This window comes from Pleurodeles waltl, chromosome 4_2 (assembly GCF_031143425.1).
Source record: "Pleurodeles waltl isolate 20211129_DDA chromosome 4_2, aPleWal1.hap1.20221129, whole genome shotgun sequence".
Lineage (NCBI taxonomy): Eukaryota > Metazoa > Chordata > Amphibia > Caudata > Salamandridae > Pleurodeles > Pleurodeles waltl.
This window is the reverse complement of record NC_090443.1, coordinates 42,328,127-42,348,513: the sequence shown is the minus strand read 5'-3', so window position 1 is coordinate 42,348,513 and position 20,387 is coordinate 42,328,127. Positions and strand designations below refer to the sequence as shown.

Genomic DNA, 20,387 nt, shown 5'->3' with positions numbered 1-20,387 from the left:
AGTGTGCATTTATTGTGCTGAGAAGTTTGATACCAAACTTCCCAGTTTTCAGTGTAGCCATTATGGTGCTGTGGAGTTCGTGTTTGACAGACTCCCAGACCATATACTCTTATGGCTACCCTGCACTTACAATGTCTAAGGTTTTGTTTAGACACTGTAGGGGTACCATGCTCATGCACTGGTACCCTCACCTATGGTATAGTGCACCCTGCCTTAGGGCTGTAAGGCCTGCTAGAGGGGTGTCTTACCTATACTGCATAGGCAGTGAGAGGCTGGCATGGCACCCTGAGGGGAGTGCCATGTCGACTTACTCGTTTTGTCCTCACTAGCACACACAAGCTGGTAAGCAGTGTGTCTGTGCTGAGTGAGAGGTCTCCAGGGTGGCATAAGACATGCTGCAGCCCTTAGAGACCTTCCTTGGCATCAGGGCCCTTGGTACTAGAAGTACCAGTTACAAGGGACTTATCTGGATGCCAGGGTCTGCCAATTGTGGATACAAAAGTACAGGTTAGGGAAAGAACACTGGTGCTGGGGCCTGGTTAGCAGGCCTCAGCACACTTTCAATTGTAAACATAGCATCAGCAAAGGCAAAAAGTCAGGGGGCAACCATGCCAAGGAGGCATTTCCTTACAGGAACGTAAAAATAAGCATCCAGCAATGCTACAATCCAGTCTCCTGGGTCTAGGGCATATAAGACCTAAGCCAGAGTGAGCATTTTGAACCTCTTCTTTCTGAGGAAGCGATTGAGGGACTGAAGGTTGAGGATAGGGCACAGACCCTTGTCCTTTTTGGGTACCAGAAAGTAGCTAGACTAACATTCACAACCTACTCCTGGCACAGTGACCCTCTCTATGACTCCCTTGGCCAAAAGAGCAGTAACCTTCTTGCAGAGAAGTGCCAAGTGATCCTCGGTCATCCGATCATAGGATGGTGGCATGGATGGTGGGGTAGCCTCAAAGTCCAAATGGGCTACTTCCTTCCCTATTTGCAAAACCCACCTGTCTGATGTGATGGACTGCCAGCAGAGTAGGTGATGGTGAATCCTGCTTCCACCCGGTCCCTGGTGGGGAATCGTCAGACTAGGAAGGTTTGGAGGCAGGTGCAGAAGTGATTGGTGGCAGACTCACCTGACCACTTGCTCCCTGATCCATCAGAATGGTGGATCTCATGTCCGTGGCCACACAGAGGCGCTGCATGGTGGCTGGAGGGAACAGTTGCGATGGGAAGCCCTTTCTGGGGCCACAAAAGGGGAGAACAACAGAATAGAGGGGCAGCTGCGAGACCCAAGGACTTAGCCGAGGCACAGGGGGTCCTTGAAGCACAACAGAACCAAGTCTGCCTTCTCTCCGCATCAAAGGGCATGTCCAAAAAGGTAGATTGGACATCCCCCGAAAAGACAGATGACCTCAACTGGGCGTGGTGCCTCAAGGCAGCCGTTGATGCAACTGCTCTGCCCATTGAGTTGGTTGTGTCCAGACAACATCTGATTGTGAACTTCGCTGCATCTCTCCCATCTGCAATAGCTTGGGAGATCGTGTCCCTGACCTCCTCTGGAACATGTGGCAGCACTTGCGCAACCATGGCCCATAGAGTACGGGTATAAAGGACATGGTGTGTTCACAGACCGCAATGCCAGGCTGGAGCAAGAGAACATTTTTTTCCCCAAGTTGGTCCAGCCTCTTGGATTCCCTATCCGGGTGTGCAGAAGGGAATGGGCCCTGGGATGAAGAGGCTTGGATAACCAAGCTCTCAGGAGTGGGGTGTTGTGTCGGAAATGCTGGGTCATTTGAAGCAGGTCTATGGCGGCGGGCAATTGTCTCGTTCACAGGAGCCCCTGTGCTAAGTTTGTACCAGGTAACTTGCTGGACAACTGTAAGGGCTTCATTGATGGGCAAAAGGGGTTTAGAGGATGAAGCCCCAGGCTGAAGCACCTCTGTCAGGAGGTTAGTCCTGACTGCCACCAAAGGTAGCTTGAGGACCTCGGCTGCTGTTCGCACCACCATTGAATAGGACGCTTCCTCCACTGTAGCCACGGTAGGGGGACAAAGCATGCCAGTGCCAAAAAACATATCTAGACCACTGGCCTCACCTAGGTCCATCTGCCAGTTCATAGGGTCTTGGAGCTGGCATTCTAAAGGGTCCAGCGACCCCACCCATCCCTCATTGTACCCCAATCCATAAGAATAATGGTCAGGATCCCACATAGGGGGTATGGCCACTGCTGAATTAGTTCCGGCTTTGTCGGAGTTGGCAATACGGATGGGGTTGATGCCACCCAAGGGCACGGGAGTGTCGACATCAGAACCAGCGTTGCAGAAGTTCGAGGTGGTACGATCGAAACTGGTTTGGATCCAGAACCTTGGGTGCCCCCTGGAGCCTAAGCTGCTGAAGCAGAACCAAAGGAGGCCCATGGCAACACAGCGTGGCCCAAAGACGCTCCATTGGAGTTAGACTTCCCCAAGATGAGACACATGGCCTTATAAAACTCTCAAAGTTGGGCAGGGGTCGCTCCGGCTCTGAGACTCAGGGAGATGCAGAGCCGACCCTGACGCAGGCTCTGAGGACGGAGGTCTTGAGTGACAATACTCCCTTTACCTTGGCTGACTGACTGGGTGAAGTCAAAGAATGCTTGTCCTTTGTCGACTTGTTCTTGTGCCTCTTACCCGACCATCCCGAGGACTTGGAGTGGGAGAACGAAGAATGTGGGCATTCCACGATCATTCTTGGGACCTTCCTTTCGACCAAGATTGGAAGCGACGTGGAGCTGAGTCTGGCCGCAAAGAGCTTTAGGGATGCTCCCTCAAAGCTTTTGGATTCATGGCCCGACACTTGGAGCGCGACTTTGGGTCGTAGTCGCACTACAAACGCCACAAGCACACGAGGTGCGGTCCAGTCCTGGACATTGCCCGATCACAGGATCTGCAGGGCTTGAACCCAGTCTTACAGGAAGACATCCTTTACGCACCAAGAGTGTAGACATTGAATAAATCTTCGACAAAAAGTTTTTTTTTTAAAAGGGCACTCAAAAAGTGAAAGAAGGGCAGCTCTTCTTCGGATAAGCGATGGCTGGTGTGGAAAGAAAAGAACTGATGTCATATCCGGCACGCACAATGCAGACAATGGTTGCGGAGCCAGCCAACGCCACGTCGAGAAATATCTCTGGATCCAGACTGATGCCTGGGGGAAATTTTAAGGTAAGGAATCTGCAACTAGAAGTATCTAGTTAACAGTTTTAGGGAAAGAGATCTGGCACTGGGGATCCGGTTAGCAGGAACCCAGTGAACTTTCAATCAAAACTGCAACAACTATCAGGCAAAAAGTGGGGGTGCCCATGATAAAAAGGGTCACTGTCCTACACAAAGGGGGAGGGTCTTGGTGGCTGGGTAGGATATACTCTCTTTCTGTTATTTGAAGGACCCATTGGTCCGATGTTATGGTCTTCCATGCCGGGTGGTGTGGGGGATGATGAGAAGGCAGAGGACAACAGGTTTAGCATCCCCTTACCCCCTTCTGCTGAGACTGCATTTGTATTGATGAAACAGTGGGTTTTGTTGCTGCAGAGCTGGCTGGAAAGACTGAGACTGCCTTTGTATTGTTGAAACAGTGGGTTTTGTTCCTGGTGAGCTGGCTGGAAAGGCTGACATGATGGAAGTTGAAGCCACCTGAGAAGTTATGAAACTGTTGGTAGTCTCTGTTAGATTACTGCAAACCCAAAGAGTGTGCTGTTGCCCTGCTCACATTGAAACTTGTTGCTTACCACCTTTTTGGAGCCCAAAACTTTACACCCCTCACAATCAGACTTTAAGGCCGGGCACAGTACTGAATCTGCCCTCCTAGGAGTCACTGAACATCTAAGGTGACTCCTCGATGAGGGTGGAACAGTGGTTTTGATTCTGTTAGATGTTAGCGTGGCCTTCGACACACTGTCCCACTCCATCCTGATGGAAAGATTGGCGACACTGGGGCTCGAGGGAACAGCCTTACCCGGAATGACCTCATTTTGGAAAGATCGTACGTTCCAGGTCTTCTCAGCCAGCGCTAGGTCGAAGCTGTGGGATATGAACTCTTGAGTCACAACCCTGGTGCCCTCAATCTAGGTTTGAGTCAAATATCCACTTGGATGAACATTAATTTGCTCAAATACAATGGTGACAAAGACCAAAATAATGGTTTTGGGCAAGAACCCTCTGCTTTGGGGTCTACATCTTTTGCCGCAGTCTCATGGGGCTCTTCCCGAACTGTGTCTCAAGGGAAAAAAAGACCAAAACAAAAATGGCTTTTGACTGGAAGAAAACCTCTCCATGAAGACTTAGGTGGTTAAGGTGGCTTCCACTTGCTTTACAGTGCTGAAGTGGGTGAAAAAAAAACACTTGGATGATCCCTCTGTCACTCCAAATGACAGTGATCCAAGATTTTATACTCTCAAGGATAGACTATGGCAACATTGTGTATTTGGGAACAGATAAGTCATCTATCCAGTGTTTACAGGTAGTACACAATTCTGCTGTCAGACTTTTGTATCCCCTTCTGAAACATGCTTCTGTTTTGAACCTCCTCCGCGAGCTTCACTGGCTTGCTGTGGAAAAGCAAATATAATTCAAAACCTTGTGTTACATGCACAAGGCTAGAGCAGGGATCAGGCCTATGATACATTCAAGAGTAGGTGGTGCCTTAGCAGCCCACGTGTGCACTACAATTATTTAATCAAGCCTTGTGTACTGTGCCTAGTATCCGTTTGGCCTGCATGGCAGGCAGTTCCTTTTCATATCTGGGCCCGAAATTGTGGGACACCCTCCTTGAGAAGCTGCACTTTTCATGTTTTGTAAAAACAAGAAGACCTGGTGGTTTTAACTTAACAGTTTGGGCTGCTCTGCTTAGTGCCCGGAAACCCATTTTGGGTAGCTAAGCACCTTACAAGATTATATAATTTTAACTCTCCAAGAAAGCACCAGCTTCGTCTCCAGAGAGGCACATCCCAATGAAATGGCATTTCCATAACTGCAGTTGGAGAACCTAGCAAACCTGAGCCTAGATGCCTGTGTAATATCACAGAAGAGCCTGCAGCAACAGTATTAAGCCCCTCTCGGATGAGGAGCTTTGCAGCATCTTGCAAGCCTTTAACCACCTCTGTGGTGCCTGTGATGGTCCGATACACTTGGCACCACTACTGTAGCCGTGTCCTACAGGGAGTGAGTGTTAGATCCTAAGCATGCAGATGCCACTGAGGGACTGTAGGGCTAATCTGCTAGCCAAGAATACTTTCTTCCCTACTACTTCTAACTTCTTAGACTCCCTGTTGAGCGGGGAGGCTGGAAACATGCCAGTGTTTTGTTGAGTGCAGCACAAAGCTTGCATAACTAGGCTCTCTGGAAGGATGCACTGACAAAAAAGCCAAGTTCCCAGACACTGACATGTATCTCCTGGATGTGAGGCAATTCACTGCTGGGTCTGGATCCATGAATGCCTCAATGATGGGAGCAGCAGTTGCGAACATGAGGGACATATGGCACCATGGTAGGACAGGCAAGAGAGAACGCAAATGCAGCCCAAACAGGTTCCATGGGGCCAGACGTTATTCCTGTGGGAACTGACACATGCTAGATTAAGCCCCTCATAGAATGGAGAAAAAGCCCCTCCCCAGGAAAGCCTAGATAAGTCTGTGCGGGGGAGTTGGTACAGTTCCTGTTATTGGCACCACCAGAGGAAACCCCTCAGGTGGGCTGATATCCAACAGTTCTGGAGAACAACTCAATGCGGTGTGGAGGGCACTGAGAGGTGCTTGCCCCTCATCTTTAAGAGGTGTCTAAGCAAATTGTTTCTGTTACTTTTACATTTTCTCCTCCCTGGAGGGCTTTAACTACAGGGAAAAGCGATATTTGGAGGGAAACCTCACCCTGGAGTGCAACTGATCAGTAGGGTCGAGCACGCAAGTGCTCTGGCCTGTTGTAATCTCATGCTGGGCTTTTAACCACGCCCACTCTTCCTATTTATTCTTTGTTGTGCTTGTTTTAAATGCTTCATTTTTTTTGGTGCATTTTGGGAAATGTCCTTCCTTTGTGTGCCGAGTTCCCTCCCAGGTAATTTCACTAAACTACATCAAGCTTCCGCCTGTTACAGCATGTGATGGCCCCTCCTCCGGTTACGGTTTGCCTTTCATCCCAGCTGCGATCCTTTCTAGACATTCTCGCAGGGAGCCAATAACTCATGCGCTCACGTCAGCTGTGGCACTTTGAACTGACTTGCTTATGTCAACTGTTTTACTGTTCATTTTCAATTTATGTGGCAAGAAAGTCCAGTTAGGAATTTACAACGCTAATAGCTCGGAGTTGAGCAAACGCGAGACCCACTGCTTTTTTTTTTTTTTTGCAAGTTGCAAATATTTTTTGTTACATTGGTTGCTTTAAAAATAAAATTAACCATTCATTTTCAGTCTTGAGCATTAATTGTCCTAGCATAAAGGAGCATTCTGAAAGCATTTTAAATAGACAAATTGCTAAATTTTGCAAACATTTATATATACTTTTATATTGTTCACTGTTAATGCAAGTTGAGCTTGCACCTCTTTGTGACACACACTAACAATAAAAATGTAGGCTTTGCATCAATGAACGATGCATATCATTTTGAACATCTCAATCAATTTACAGAGCGTGGCTTATCACCCACAAGGGTATCCAGGCACTGAGAACAGCGCTGCTAAGGGGTTCAGTTGAACAGCTAGATCTTGAGTCCTTTCCTGAATTCCAGAAGAGAGGATGAGGTCCATAGGTGAACGGGGAGGTCATTCCAGGATTTCGCCACAAGGTAGGAGAGGGAAAGTGCTCAGCTGTTGCTTCAGCGGATGAGGGGGTTGTGTGCAAGGGAGAGGAAATTGTAGGTGTCTGGAGGGTTTGTGGAAGTTCAGGCAGTGGTTGATGTATGCTGATCCTTGTTTGTGAAGGGCCCTGTAGGTGTGGACCAACTTCTTGAATTGACATCTCTTCTGAATGGGGAGCATGTGGAGCTTCTTGAGGTGGGGGAGTTTTGTGGGTCCATTTGGGGAGGTAGAGGATGAGTCTGCCGCTGAATTCTGTATGGTCTGTAGTCTCTTCAAGAGGTGTGTTATAATTCCTACATAGTGAGGTGCTGTAGTTGAGGCTGCTGGTGGCTAGGGCTTGAGTGGCGGTTAGTCTGGTGTTGACAGGGAGCCATTTGAAGATTTTATGGAGCATGCAGAGTGAGGAAGCAGGCAGAAGAGATTGCGTTGATCTGTTTTTTTTATGGTGGCCTTGCTGTCCAGGGTGGTGCAAAGGTTGAGTGTGCGGTCTGTCTGAGTGGGTGCTGGTCCTAGTTTCAAAGGCCAGCAGGAGTTGTCCCATTGGGAGGTGGTATTCCTGATGATCTCCACTACCATTTCGTCTGTGTTGCGTTTTAGGCAGTTTTTCATCCAGTTGGAGATGCCTATTATGCATCTGCGGAAGTTAGCCCTTGTGGTTGACGGGTCTTCTGATAGTGAGAAGATGAGTTGGGTGTCTGTGTATGATATTCATTCCATGGGTTCGGTCTATATTAGCTGGGGGGGGGTCATGTAGATGTTGAACAGTTTAGGGCTGAGGGACAAGTCTTGAGGGATGTCACATATGATGTTCTTGGGCTCTGAGCTGAAAGGTGGTAGGAGGATTATCTGGGTTCTTCTGGTGAGGGAGGTGATCATTTCAAGGTGTTTCAGATTCCAATGTGATGAAGCCTCTTGATAAGGGTGTGGAAGGAAACAGTGTTGAATGCTGCTGAGAGGTCAAGGAGGATAAGTGCTGCCATTTCTCTCTGGTCGAGGAGGGTTCTAATGTCAATTGCATAAAAAGGGTGATTTCAGTGCTGTGGCTGGTGCGAAAACCAGATTGGGAGGGGTTAAAAAGATTGCTGATCTCTAGGTGTTCTGTGACTTGGCAGTTGATGGCCTTTTAAAGCACTTTGGCGGGAAAGTGGAGCAGTGAGATGGGACAGTAGTTCTTGTGTTCACTGGGGTCAGCAGAGGGTTTTCTTTAGGAGAGGTTTGACTTTGCAGCCACCTGAAAATGGCATGAGCTCACTGCTGATCCTCTTGCTCCTGAGATTGAAAATGTGGTGGTGATGGGGGTCTGTGGGTGCTCCTGAGTGGACAGAGTTCATGATGATTGTTGTGTTTTATGTGGTGAACTGGTCACAGGTGGCAAGCAGGTGCTCTGAGATCGCATAGAGGTTCACAACCGTGGGAGCGAGGCAGCTGAGGGTGTCGCGGTGGTGGGTTGAGGTTGGGGTACAAAGTTTGTGTACATGGTGGAGATCATGTTGTGGAAAAAGACCGCAAAAGTGTTGCAGAGTTCCTGGAAACACAGTGATGTTTTTGATGGGTATGGGGTTGGCAAACTCTTTGACGATGTTGAATAGTTCTTTGCTGTGGTTATACCTGGCATCAATGCAATCAGCTAGGGCGCTTCTTTTTATCTCTCTCAGTAGTTTGTGGTATTGATTGAGAGAAGACTTAAAGGTTGCTCGTTCAGCGGGCTCCTTCCTGGTGCCATCGCCTTCCTAGTCGCTTGCAGTTGTGTTTCGTGCCTGTCTGTTCCCTAATGTACAGGCTAGCTTGTTTGGAATGTCTCTTCAGTTTGGTGGGCTAGACGGGGGTGACTGACACAGTAGATGATCCAGGCAGAGTAGTTTTTGACAGCCTGTTCCAAGATGGTTGTGGTGTCGGAGCAGGAGGTGTTGGGCACCAGTCCGCTGGCTCTCTGATACTTTGTTACAACTGGGGTGTGAGGTGCTGTGTGGCTTGGTGGCGATGCCAGGGGATCCTGTGAAGGTGACAATGTTGTGGTCTGTCCGGGTAAGCTCACTGACATAGCTATATTAGACACAGTTGCTTGCTGTGAAGATAGTCCTGCGTAGTGTGGGGTCAGTGACTAGTTGGGTGAGGCCAATGTTGTTCGTGCTTTTGAGGAGGTTGACTGTGTTGTCGTTGAGGTCCTCAAGGTGAACCTTGAGGTCTCTGAGTAAGATGTAGTATTTGGAGTTGATGATGAGGGCATGGAACTGGAGGTCTGTAGGCAACAGTGCCTCTGAAGGTGGTTTTGCCATACATTTGGAGTTGGAAATTGAGTTATTCCACAATAGGGGTGGTGTCACCTGTGGCGGTGGTGCAGTAGATGGTTTCTTTGTGGATAATGGTGATTCCACCTCCGTGTTCTCTGATGCTGTCTCGGTGTGCTATCTTGTAGCTGTCTTTTGTTCCTGAGGTGATGTCTGTAGGGGCTGCAGGATAGAACCAGTTTTCGGTGAGGAAGATGACATTGGGGGGTGAGGGAGGTGAAGGTGTCCCAGATCTCAGTGGTGTGCTTGCAGTGATCATGCATTGAGCAGGAGGCAGTGGAGTTGTTCCAAAGCAGGCGTGTTGACGGTCGATGTGCAAGTAGGTGCTGTGGTGTTGCAGGAGAAGAGACAGTGCCGGCAGGTGAAAGGTCATACCGTTGATTGTGGAGAAGTGTAACAGCAGTTGTAGAAGAGTCTGGGGTACAGGGCTTGGAGGCAGTGAATCTGTGAGCAGTGGGAGAACCAGGGGTTCAGGGGGGGGGGTCTGACACAAACCATATCTTGCACATACGGATGCATACCTTTCCTTAAAAGCAAATGCTCACTTTTAGCATAACCATACTGTGGTGCTGTAAACTGACAGTCAAAGTTTTCGTGATGCAGGGGGTTGTGTCCACTTGTCCTTGAACAAAATAAACATGAAGACTTGTTGCCCTTGATCCAATTCATTTGATGCTAAGAACAAGGAGATCTTGATGTGACGGGGAATTTCTTGCTGACTTCCCTATTTCGGTCTATTTTTTTCACTTCTCCACCTAGTCACAGGCAGTCTTTGGTGTCACAAAGAAAAAGGTTCCTGACTAGTGGAGAACATTAAGCTTAGCTCAGTACGGAAACATGCAGCAGAAATCCATCACATGGAGCTTCTCTCTGACCTCTTCAAAGGTTTTCTGTGATTGGGGGGTGGGGGGCGGGGGGGGGGGTGGGGTGGTGGTTGTACACGTCTTGTGTAATTGATACCTATCACCACTCTGTGACATTCATATTGGAGTTATGGTAAGTTGCTCCCTACTTTCTGGATTTGATCCACAAAAGTCACAAGGACCTCTGTGATCACAGGTCACGGCAGGGTGCCTGGGGGTGGTTTGGGCACCAGCACACGATGTGTCTGCTATATGATTAAGCAAGAACGATGATCAGCTGGGACGATTCTTTTGATCCAGTACTCTACGAGGTTTGCCTTCAACCCCCTCTGGGGTTGTTGCTTCTTGAAAGCCCTTCCAGCCCTTAAGGATCTTCAGTGATGTTGTCAGTGGAGTCGCAGGACTGCAGATGTTCTTACATTTATTTATATATTCTTACATAGTGCACTTCACCCATAGGCATCAGTGCACTTTACATGAAACAAGAAGACCTCCTTTAACATACATCCAACTAGATTTAAAAAAAAAAAAACTATTTTAACCAGCACAAGTCAATTACAGAGTTAAGCTAGTTCTAAAATGGTCCATAATAAGTGAGGAATCTGAGTAAGGGAAGGGGCACTTATGGCATTAGGGAGGAGATTAAGTACGGATGAATAAAGGGGAATGGGAGGGCAGGAAAACATGGCAAGCATTAGGAATTATGTTGGAGGTAAAATTAATAACTGTAAAATCGGGGGAAGTTCACAGGGAATTCTGCCCTGTGTTTAGCTAATGATGCGCCATTTAAGTGATTTCCAAAGGGGAATGTTTTGAGTTGTGTGTGTGTGTTTTTTTTTTTTTTAAACGAACAGAGATTTACCATTGAAGTTTCATTGTGAGCGAGTTCCAAATCTGTGATGCAGCTCCTGAAAAGGACTGTGAGGCTGCTCTTCGGGTGTTGGGTTTCCTTGTTTGCAGTGATCGATTCTCTAAGCTTTTCAACATGAATTTGTTACCAGATCCTTTGAGTGGGGAAGTCGGATAACTTGGTTTGTTGGGATGCAGTTTTTTTATGCGACAGAAAACAGTTTGCATTTTATTCTGGACTCAAGGGGAAGCAAAGCCGGGTTTCTGAGGACCAGAGTAATAAGGTCATGTTTTTATGGTTCCTGGCAAGTGTTGTGGCTACAAGGTGTATGACCACTTTGATTTGGCCCTACAAATGGTAGACTAGCTATGGACGAGGTGCTGTGGTCCACTTTGGATAACACTCGGAACTGCACCACCTGCCGAAAGTCATAGTGGTGGAGGAATGGTTTAAGCTTTTTGATGGCGAACAGTGACTCAAGCTTTGGGAGTCACATGCTCTTTATAGGGAAGATGTGAAATAATGCATATATTCTATGATTAAAACTCCTTCGTTGGTAGGGAATGTATGATATTGTTGCTAAGTGCTGAGAGGTCTTCATCAGAGACTTCTGAATTGTGTTGCCATTTGTTTAGGAGGTATTCAGTTCTGAGGGCTTAGGACCTGATTTAGAAGTTGCGGGTTATAATTTAAAAGTCAGTAACTCAGCCAAATTTTCATGTTTTGGCATGTAATGATAGTCTATCACCGAGAGGCAAGTTCTTTGGTGCAGTGATAGATTTTCTAATTAACAATTTTGCTTGAGAAGAAATCAAAGATCATATTAAAATTGTGCAGCCAAGAAACCTTGTGATCACCCATTTAAAAAAAAAAAAAAGTCCCTGGGCGGATTAATTAGTCTTCTTCATTTTGGCATTGTCTGGTTTTGGTGTCAAAATATTGAGGGGCTTATTTACAAGCCTGTTGCCCCACTATAGCGTCATTTTTGAAAAATGTTTATTTTTTTTAATGCTGTGGTGGCGCTAAGCAGTCTCCTACAGTGAGCAACATTTACATACTGGTCCAATGGAACCATCGCTCTAGTTTGTAAAGCCTTGCGCCACACGATACCTGTGCCAGGTATAATGTATGCAAGGTAGGTGTTCCTCAGTTAGAAGTCATGCAGAACTGGTGCAGTGAAATCTGATTTCATTGCGTCGCTCTGCGGCTTCACTGTGTGAAAACTGATGCAAAGCTTCTTAAAATGGGAGCCTTCCATGCATTGCTGGAAATACAGCGTTACCGTGGTGGTGTTAGGGGTAGTTGGGCAGCACAAGAAATCTGACGCATCAGAGCCGATGCGTCAGATTCTTGTAAATGAGGCCCTTAATTGTTTTTTTATTGCATTTTGACAGTTAAAAGGTCTGATGGGTCCATCTTCGAATGCCAGATTTTCTCCAGTTCCCTTATATCATTTCTTGCCTGAAAGAGATAATTTAAGAACAGCTTGTTCATTTCTTTTTTTTGTCTAGTTGTTCAGGGTGCAGCTAAAAATGAAAACATGACATGGCACACAGCCTGTAGGTCTTGTCCCCTAACACTGCATGTAATATATGTAAGTCATCCCTACAGCAGGCTTTACATCCTTAAGGCATGGTGCGTTATATTACATGTGAGGGCATATCTGCAAGAGCAGATATGCCCCTGCAATGTCTTTGTTGATTCTTAGACACAAAGTGATCAGGGAAGCCATTTTAAGTTCATGTGCTGGACCCTGGTCAATACTCAATACTCATTCCCCAGCTAAATGATTGCTTCAATGAAAATAGGGATGTTTGGTATCAAACATCTCAGATAAATAAACTCTCTGTGATGCCAGTGATGGATTTATTAATGCATGCACCCAGAGGGCACCTTAGAGGTGCCTCTGAAATACCTACCATTTACCTGTTTGCTGGCTGACAAGTTAGAACTAGCCTGATATCACCACTGCTGCCGTCCGGTGTGGTCCTGACCCTTGCCTAATACTTTAAGTCCAGGAGATTGGTCATGTAAGTCACTGTACTGTACCTGTTTTGCTGTATTTGTTTTTCCTCTATAGCATAACATTGCAGCTTCCAAAAATTGCAGTCTACATTTAAAAACTGTAACTGTTTTACTTACCTGATCGTATTGATTCTGGTGCCTAAATATATATATATATATAAAGATACTTAATAGTTTTGTAAATTGGTGTGGATCTCCTTACTGAGTCGTGTCTTATGTATTGACACTATATATAGGCAAATGTCACACTACTCTCCGATAAGTCTGGCTGCTGCAGATAGTCAACAACCTGACCCACCTCCAACATGAGGATTTCTCAAGGAGTCATCAGCAAGGCATCTCTAGTGCAAAGGTTGTTATGGGAAGACCTAGCTGCCACCTTTGCTCCCTTGGGTTGTTCCTTCTGCATCCTCTCTGTCACAATGGCTTCCTCTTCTCAGTAACTTGCTGAGGCCTTTAGTGCACAGACCTGCCACTAGTACAGTGCCCTTACAAAGCACACAACTGTGTTGTGCCACCATCTTCAGTCTAATATAGCTCTCACTGCTCAGGCTAGCTCCAAATTGTTATACAGACTTAGGGGGCCACTTAACAGGCACCCAGTATGATTGCTCCCTCTTTGCTGACCAGATTCTTTAACACTTGGGGGGGCCCTGGGCGTCACGACCGCTCCGGCGGTTTGATGTCGGAGTCATAAGGGGTTTGGGGAGAGGCCAGCTGTGGAGCACAATCCTTCTTGCTGCCCTTAAGTTTGAGCCCAAACTTCTGCCGGATAGCGGTCATTTCAACTTCCTACCTGCCTTCATGCATCCTACAGGATGTTGCAAGGTCTGGTTGGAGCAGTCTTACCTCCTGTCTTCCCAAGTCTCGCTCTGCAATGAGATGCAACAGTGAGCAGTCTGCAGAAACAGACATTCTGACTTGGGCCTATACCCTGCATGAGGCCCATGGAGCACATCCTTTCTGGCTCTCTTCTAAGCATGTTTCTTGGGTCAGGGTAAGGTAGACTGGTCCCACTCAGTGGTCTGACCACTGCGACATCCCACCCCCTAGATTCTGACTTGACATTCTAAGCCCTGCTTCCAGTGGCGGCCGGCAGCTTTAGGAGGGATGGGGGCAGGTGGGAAGCGCACACACACACATTCTTTCTCTCTTTCTCTTATACACCCATTAACACTCCTAACATTCAAACATGCACGCACCAAACATTCATTTTAAAAGATCAGACACACTCATTCTTTCTCACACACGCACATCCATTAACAACACTCATAACATCCAAACATGCACGCACCATTCATTTTAAAACATCTCTCTCACTGCTGCCTTCCCTCAATGGCTGACCTAACCTCGTCACAGAGTGGGATGGGTTCGGTCAGACTGCTGACCCCACCCCACCCCACCCTGTGACGAAGTGTCACTGACTGACACTCACCCTGGGCGCTTCAGGGCTTAAACCTGAAGCGCCCAGGTCGAAGTCAATGGGTGACACTTTCCTTGTCACCCAGGGGAGGGCCTTGAGGCACCTTTGCTGAGCCGAGGAAGTCATGCCCATAGAAGCTGTGACCTCACCAGCCCAGCAAAGTTCAGCTCACGCAGCCAGAAGTCTGCGCATGTCTGCTCCTGGCTGCCTGACCTAAACATGAAGAGTGTCTGTCAGGCTGACCTTTGTTCAGCCTGACGGACACTCTTCATGAGGGGCAAAAGGTGGGGTATGTGTGGCCCCTCCGCTCTAAAGAACGGGCGGCGCCTGCCTGCTTCACAGAGGAGTGTATGAGGATATGGGGGTTGGATGCACCTATTTGCCAAATATTAGAGGCCACCTTTGAGTAGGAGGATGAATTTACCAGCCGCATGATCCGAGTCCGATCAAGAAACCTCTGCAATCTGGACACCTTGGATGAAATGTATGTTTTTATTTTACATATTTGTTTATATTACATGAGCCCAATATGGTGCAAATGTATGAGAAAATGCAGCAAATACATCACTTTATCTCCTTTTGGCTTTGGCAGTTCCTCTACTGCCCTTTTGGAAAGATAATGCAGATTCTAAGTCACTGGTATTTTGCAGAGAAACAATGGGGACAATGGTCATCAAACGCCCTCATTAACCTTGTTAATCTGAGATGTTGCTTTCGTAGTAGTTTGCAGAGGGGAAGGGTCCGTTCCTCCAAGGTCAGTCGGCCCTTTCTTTATCATTAACTGTGCCCCTGCCAAACCAGAGAGGATGGGGGTAGACTAGATTTGGTAGGTGGCAATGGTAGTGTCACTAGGCTTTCAGAGTGACTGAAGTAAAGGCAGAGACCAAAATCTAGGCACTTTAGAGAGCACAGCATATGCCTGCCTGTGGGTCGCCTGAATAGCCACAGAGGCCACACTGGATGGGAGAAGTATGGCCTGAAAGGTCTAAGCCTTTTGAAATTAAGCCCCCTGTTTCTGACCGGATACAGGAGGAAAGCAGACCTGTGGTATCTTCTGCAACACAGGCAATTACTTATGTGAAGAAGACGCAGATGCCACGAACTACAATCCAGGTTATAAAACTGAAACCAAATCAAGGGTTAGAACTTTCTGTCACGATGCAGAAGTTCTTGACTCCCATGTAAAAATGACCGTTCTCTGAAGGACTGATGCCAAACAAATTAACTGGTCTGAAACACCACTATAATATGCTCTTTCCAGCCAAGCCCAGTGCACATCTCCCAATTCACTCTGTGGGTTTACTTTTAAAATGTCCTTGGGGATTAATTATCCCATAAATACAGCTTGAGAAAACACCGAATACTATTTTAAAACGTTATTATCATGCACAAGTGAAGCTTGCATGAGGATATGTCACAGTAGATTATTTTTTGTGGACTGTTAAAATGTATCATTCTTGATTTGAATAGTCCGGCAAGTGTTTGTAATGCTATGCAACGTTTGCATAACTAGCTAAACTAGTTTACTAATTGAAGTGAAGAAGCTGCTAGAAGTCGAGTATGTGGTAAGGGCTGTTTGCTGTGGGTATGTAAAGAACGGACTTTGATCTCCCTCTCTTTTTAGCTTCCAGACATGTTGCAGCGGGATCCTGCTGGGAGGGGAAAGACAAAGATCTTCTTTCTTCGCAATTTTGGGTTTCTTCTGGGAACAGCCTTGATGCTCTGCATCGCCCTTTTTGAAGATGGACTGCAGTTCCTCATTGCGGATTTATGAGCCCTCCGTTCATCGTTCGCCTCAATTTACTCTACCCAAACAGCCCTTGCTGGCCACGAAACACCTCTGTTTTCATTTTCAAAGATTAGATCTAACACTTGGAGGCTTCCTTAACCAGAACGTGTCTGGGACAGTCTGTAACGTAACCGACCAAGCTACGATTCTTCTGCAAAACTCATGGACAACCCCTTAACTCTACTCTGTTGTGGTGTCACAAGGGGGGCCAATATTACGAAATCTAAGATAAAATGGATGGACAAATGCAGAACGTAAAATGAGGTTTATAAGAGACATCTGTCAAGTGCCCAAAAATAAACTTTGACCTATCATGCCACAGGACAATGTAAGCAAGCCATAGGAATACATAGCCATCCAGTCCCATTGCTAACTGCCTTTTCTGTATGATGAAAATGTTGTGCCTCCAATCATTTTACCAATAAAGGCTTTGATTTTTAAGCTACGAATTGGTCTTTTTAGTTGCAATGGGTGTCATCTGCTTGACAGTTAAAGCCATGAAGGGAAATCCAGAGATGAAGGATTTTTTTTTTTTAACATACTGTTGCAAGAGCTTTCATTCGGTCAAACAATAGCTGAAACACCGATTTTTATTTTTTATTTTTTATGAAGTCCAAGAAAAGCTTCTTTATCACAAAACAATACTTAACTTCTTTTAAAGATGGGCTAAATCCTTGGCTAATTCGGTTTACATTTCTACTTATGCATTTGCCAACTTTTGGAGTGTCTCATATTTAGGCTACACACACTAACCAAGACTTAAAAGAGGTTTGTAAAAACAAAAAAACATTGTACATGTATTTAGCTGTTGCAGGATATCAATCAACTGTATAGAGAGAATGATGAAAGTGACAAAATAAGACAAGACAAGAATTAGAAGCAATAGCATTTTAATAAACAGAATTGAGTCAACGCCACAATATGACTAACAGGACTTGGTCGCAGAATACATCTTATAAAATAGATCAAGTTCTGAATTACATACTTTAGCGTGTATTCACTCTTCCTCTCCCCCACCCTTATTTTATTTTTAAAAGTAACAGTTTGAGACAAATCACTTTCCACATAGCGATCCCTGGGAAAGGCTTGGAAGGGGGCTGAGGAGGGGGGGGGGGGGGGAGGGGCAGCCTCTTGGTTTCTGGATGCCACAACACTGGAGGGTAAGAAGCGTTTTCATCATTAGGGAGCAGTAATTAATGGCTTTGTGTGCAATTATGTCACTAAACTGTGCTTTATTTATTTAATAACCTTTTGGATCCCGTTCAAATTCTCTACTAGCAGGAATTCATAACAGTAAGTCTGGTCTGCAAACACCCCTGTCCTTTATCACTCCATCTAATGACATCCCACTGCTTCCTGGAATATTGTTTGTGAGAGGGAGTGGGAGAGGTAGGTCTCAGAACTTTAAATCTCAAAAAATATTCAGAGCCAGTTCCACTGTCCATTTTTGTTTATTTTTTCTTCAAATAATGGAATGCATCACAACTTGCATGACCCAACTCAGAGTAAAAGGTTTAAGGAAGGCGAGCAACTAGGTTTGTGTCTTAAGTGGAGACCCATCTCTTAGAGAACTCAACTGTTTATTCATCCTGAAAGCTAACTCCTTTGAGAATCAACACAGAGAATTCACCTCTGAACTCTTTTATATGTAGTGCCCAAATCACCAGCAAAGAGATCGCCCTGGAAATTGATCTCAAACGTATGACTAAGAAGAATAAATAATTGAAAAACTGATCATGTCTTGTGACTCTGGAATCTAAATCCTGGAGGCCATTGTCTAGAATTTACACCGCACAAGTCTTCTGATTGTGGGAGCTAAATCTCTATTGGTGAACCATCACCTCTAACTCACATCCTAGGTTTAACTGTGGCAGGATCAATCCTAGGTGAAGCACCAACTTCTTAAGAATTCAGGTCTTCAGATTGATCGGGATAAACCCATTGAAGACCCTCTCACGTCTTTTGATCATAAGGGATAATTCACCAGCAAAGAACCATCTCCTTGGGAAGTCACCTTACGTCCTCAGACAATTCAGGATTACTTCCATGAGGCTGCTTCCAGAGCTTATGACCACAAGGGTTAAACTCCTAGTGGAAGACAATCTCGATGGTAGGTCACCTCACAATTATATTGACCACTTGGGTAAAGTCTTTTGAGGATCTTCTTTTGTCCAATTAGAGATCAAAATCTGTTAGGGAACAATCTCCTTGGGGTTTCAACTCTCAAGCCTGCCGAGAATACATTTGCTAATTTCTTATGACCATGGAATTTGAACCCTTGGAGGATCATCCCTAGATATTTCACCTTTCAAAGTATCCCTGACCTTGGAGCTTGAATGGGATATATTAGTCAGAATTCCAGTGCCCTGCCACACAACCGCAGAGGCTCAGCCCTGTGGTTGGAAAAAAAACTCAAGTGGAGGGAATAATACTAACTACAGGGAGGAAGGCAACGTACAACTGGTGCATCCCACACTTAAGATCCTAACCATCAACCTTTAGAGCCCTAGTAGGAGTCCTTTATGTTGATCTATTACTAGGCAATATACAGTTAAGGACTGGTTCTCATGTCTTAAGGATCTGAACGGCCATATAACATGTAAAACCCCTTTTATATTTTGCAATTCTTTAAAAGAAAATATCTATAAAACAATCACGTGACTGATCAATCTAACAAAGATTCCCTTTGCCTTGCCCACCCTGACACCATCCCCCATTTTAAATGCCGATGTGGCTTGTTTTGGCTATTTTCCAGACAGCAATGTCACAAATATTTTCGTAAACCAAAGAAATGACTTCATGGGAGGGGGACACACAGACCTCTGTGTATCTTATAGTCCTAGATCTGAAAGGATAAGACCTAAAAAAAAAAACTGTGGTTAAGTGGGGTCAAAGGGATATTACAATGAATATATGCTAATAGCTCTGTAAAGTATTCCTTTCTTTTTTGTACTTTAATTTGTTGGGAGACGAAACAGTTAGGAATAAATGTGGGTTGAAAATGCCCTGAAGTTTGGCACACAGTTTTTAGGCTTCTTGCTGCTCAAATCAAATAGTTTTCAATTTTTAAAAAGAAAGCTTTGCACTTGCTGCAAAATCCCATCAACGCAGCACACCAGACATTAAAAAAAAAAAAAAAAAAAAATCAATAACTGACTAGATTTGTTGTACAGTCTGGGTGCACAAAGGTCCACACTTGCATATGATGGTCTTGTACATACTGAGAAAACCCCGAGCATTTAAAATATATAAATTTGTATTACTTTGATAAGTGCGATGATGCCAGACATAAGGAAACAAGCGGTTAAACAACATTCCTAACCACGCCCTACTCCACCCAAACCAGTTAAACGTCACATCAGCCTCATACAACACTCCTGTCAAGTACAGATGAGCCAAGACGATTTGTGGACAAATATGTTTTAGAAATCCATATGAATACTGCAAAAATAAAGAAGTACATTACACTACTGTGTCACAAATAAATGGAAATATGGGTGTTAAGTGCTGTGGGTTATAATCAGGAACATTTCTAGGCCACATGCGGTATTATTCGCACAACTAAATTCAGATCAGGCTCAAGGGGTTATTATTTGGGGGACTGCACTTACGAGAATCCAAAATAAGCATAATCTGAAGTGACTGAAATGATTAGAAAACTAAGGTCACACAATGGCCGTCTGCTAGGAGAGAATAACCAGGTGAGTAGATTGCACTTCCTAGTCCAATATTTAGTGGAGTCCCCTTCAGAAGTCATTTTCAGGGTTTACCATCTGATTGACACATGCTTACTTTTGAAGTGCACAGAAGGACATCAGTGTGCAAATGGAAGTCGATGGGGCCATGAAAGAACCTGCCATGCTGCTGTAAGTTCACTACCCCATCAACAAGGTCACAGCCCATGGCTGTGAAGAAAGGACACAAGCCTGCCCAGGTCCCGCACCAAGGAGGTAGGTGATGCTGCAAAAACAAGCCAGAGGCTCTTCCAGCGTGCAAAACTCATTAAAATGTTTTATTTTTTTTATACATATATATTGATTTTTGCTACATTTACAATTTGTTCCCAAAAGTGTTCAATCTGGTGGTTCTGTGTGAGAAGTCATAATTATTGCAAGAGGTAGAGGTGTAAACATTGCAGTGCAGAGAGAAAAAAACTCACATTCACAAAAAGCAGTCATTAAATACTAAATCGGAGAAAAACTAAATAAATTTGTAACAATGTTCTTCCATCTCTTCAGAAACCTGAAAACCCATCTCTCGGCTCTGGGGAGAGAAGGCCTGTTAAAAACAGTGATTGCTGATTGAGGCAATGCTACAACAAAATACCTGAAA

General features: G+C 45.4%; 1 protein-coding gene across 3 annotated transcripts in view; it reads left to right on the top strand.

The window, feature by feature from the left end:
* SLC39A5 (solute carrier family 39 member 5) overlaps positions 1–16,496 on the top strand; it is a 163,209-nt gene extending 146,713 nt beyond the window's left edge. For all 3 annotated transcript variants that reach the window (XM_069230561.1, XM_069230562.1, XM_069230560.1), the window contains exon 11: positions 15,891–16,496. In XM_069230561.1, coding sequence (XP_069086662.1) covers positions 15,891–16,040 — 150 coding nt within the window. In that variant the 3' untranslated portion in view covers positions 16,041–16,496. The remainder of the gene's footprint in view (positions 1–15,890) is intronic.
* The last annotated feature ends 3,891 nt before the right edge of the window (positions 16,497–20,387 follow it).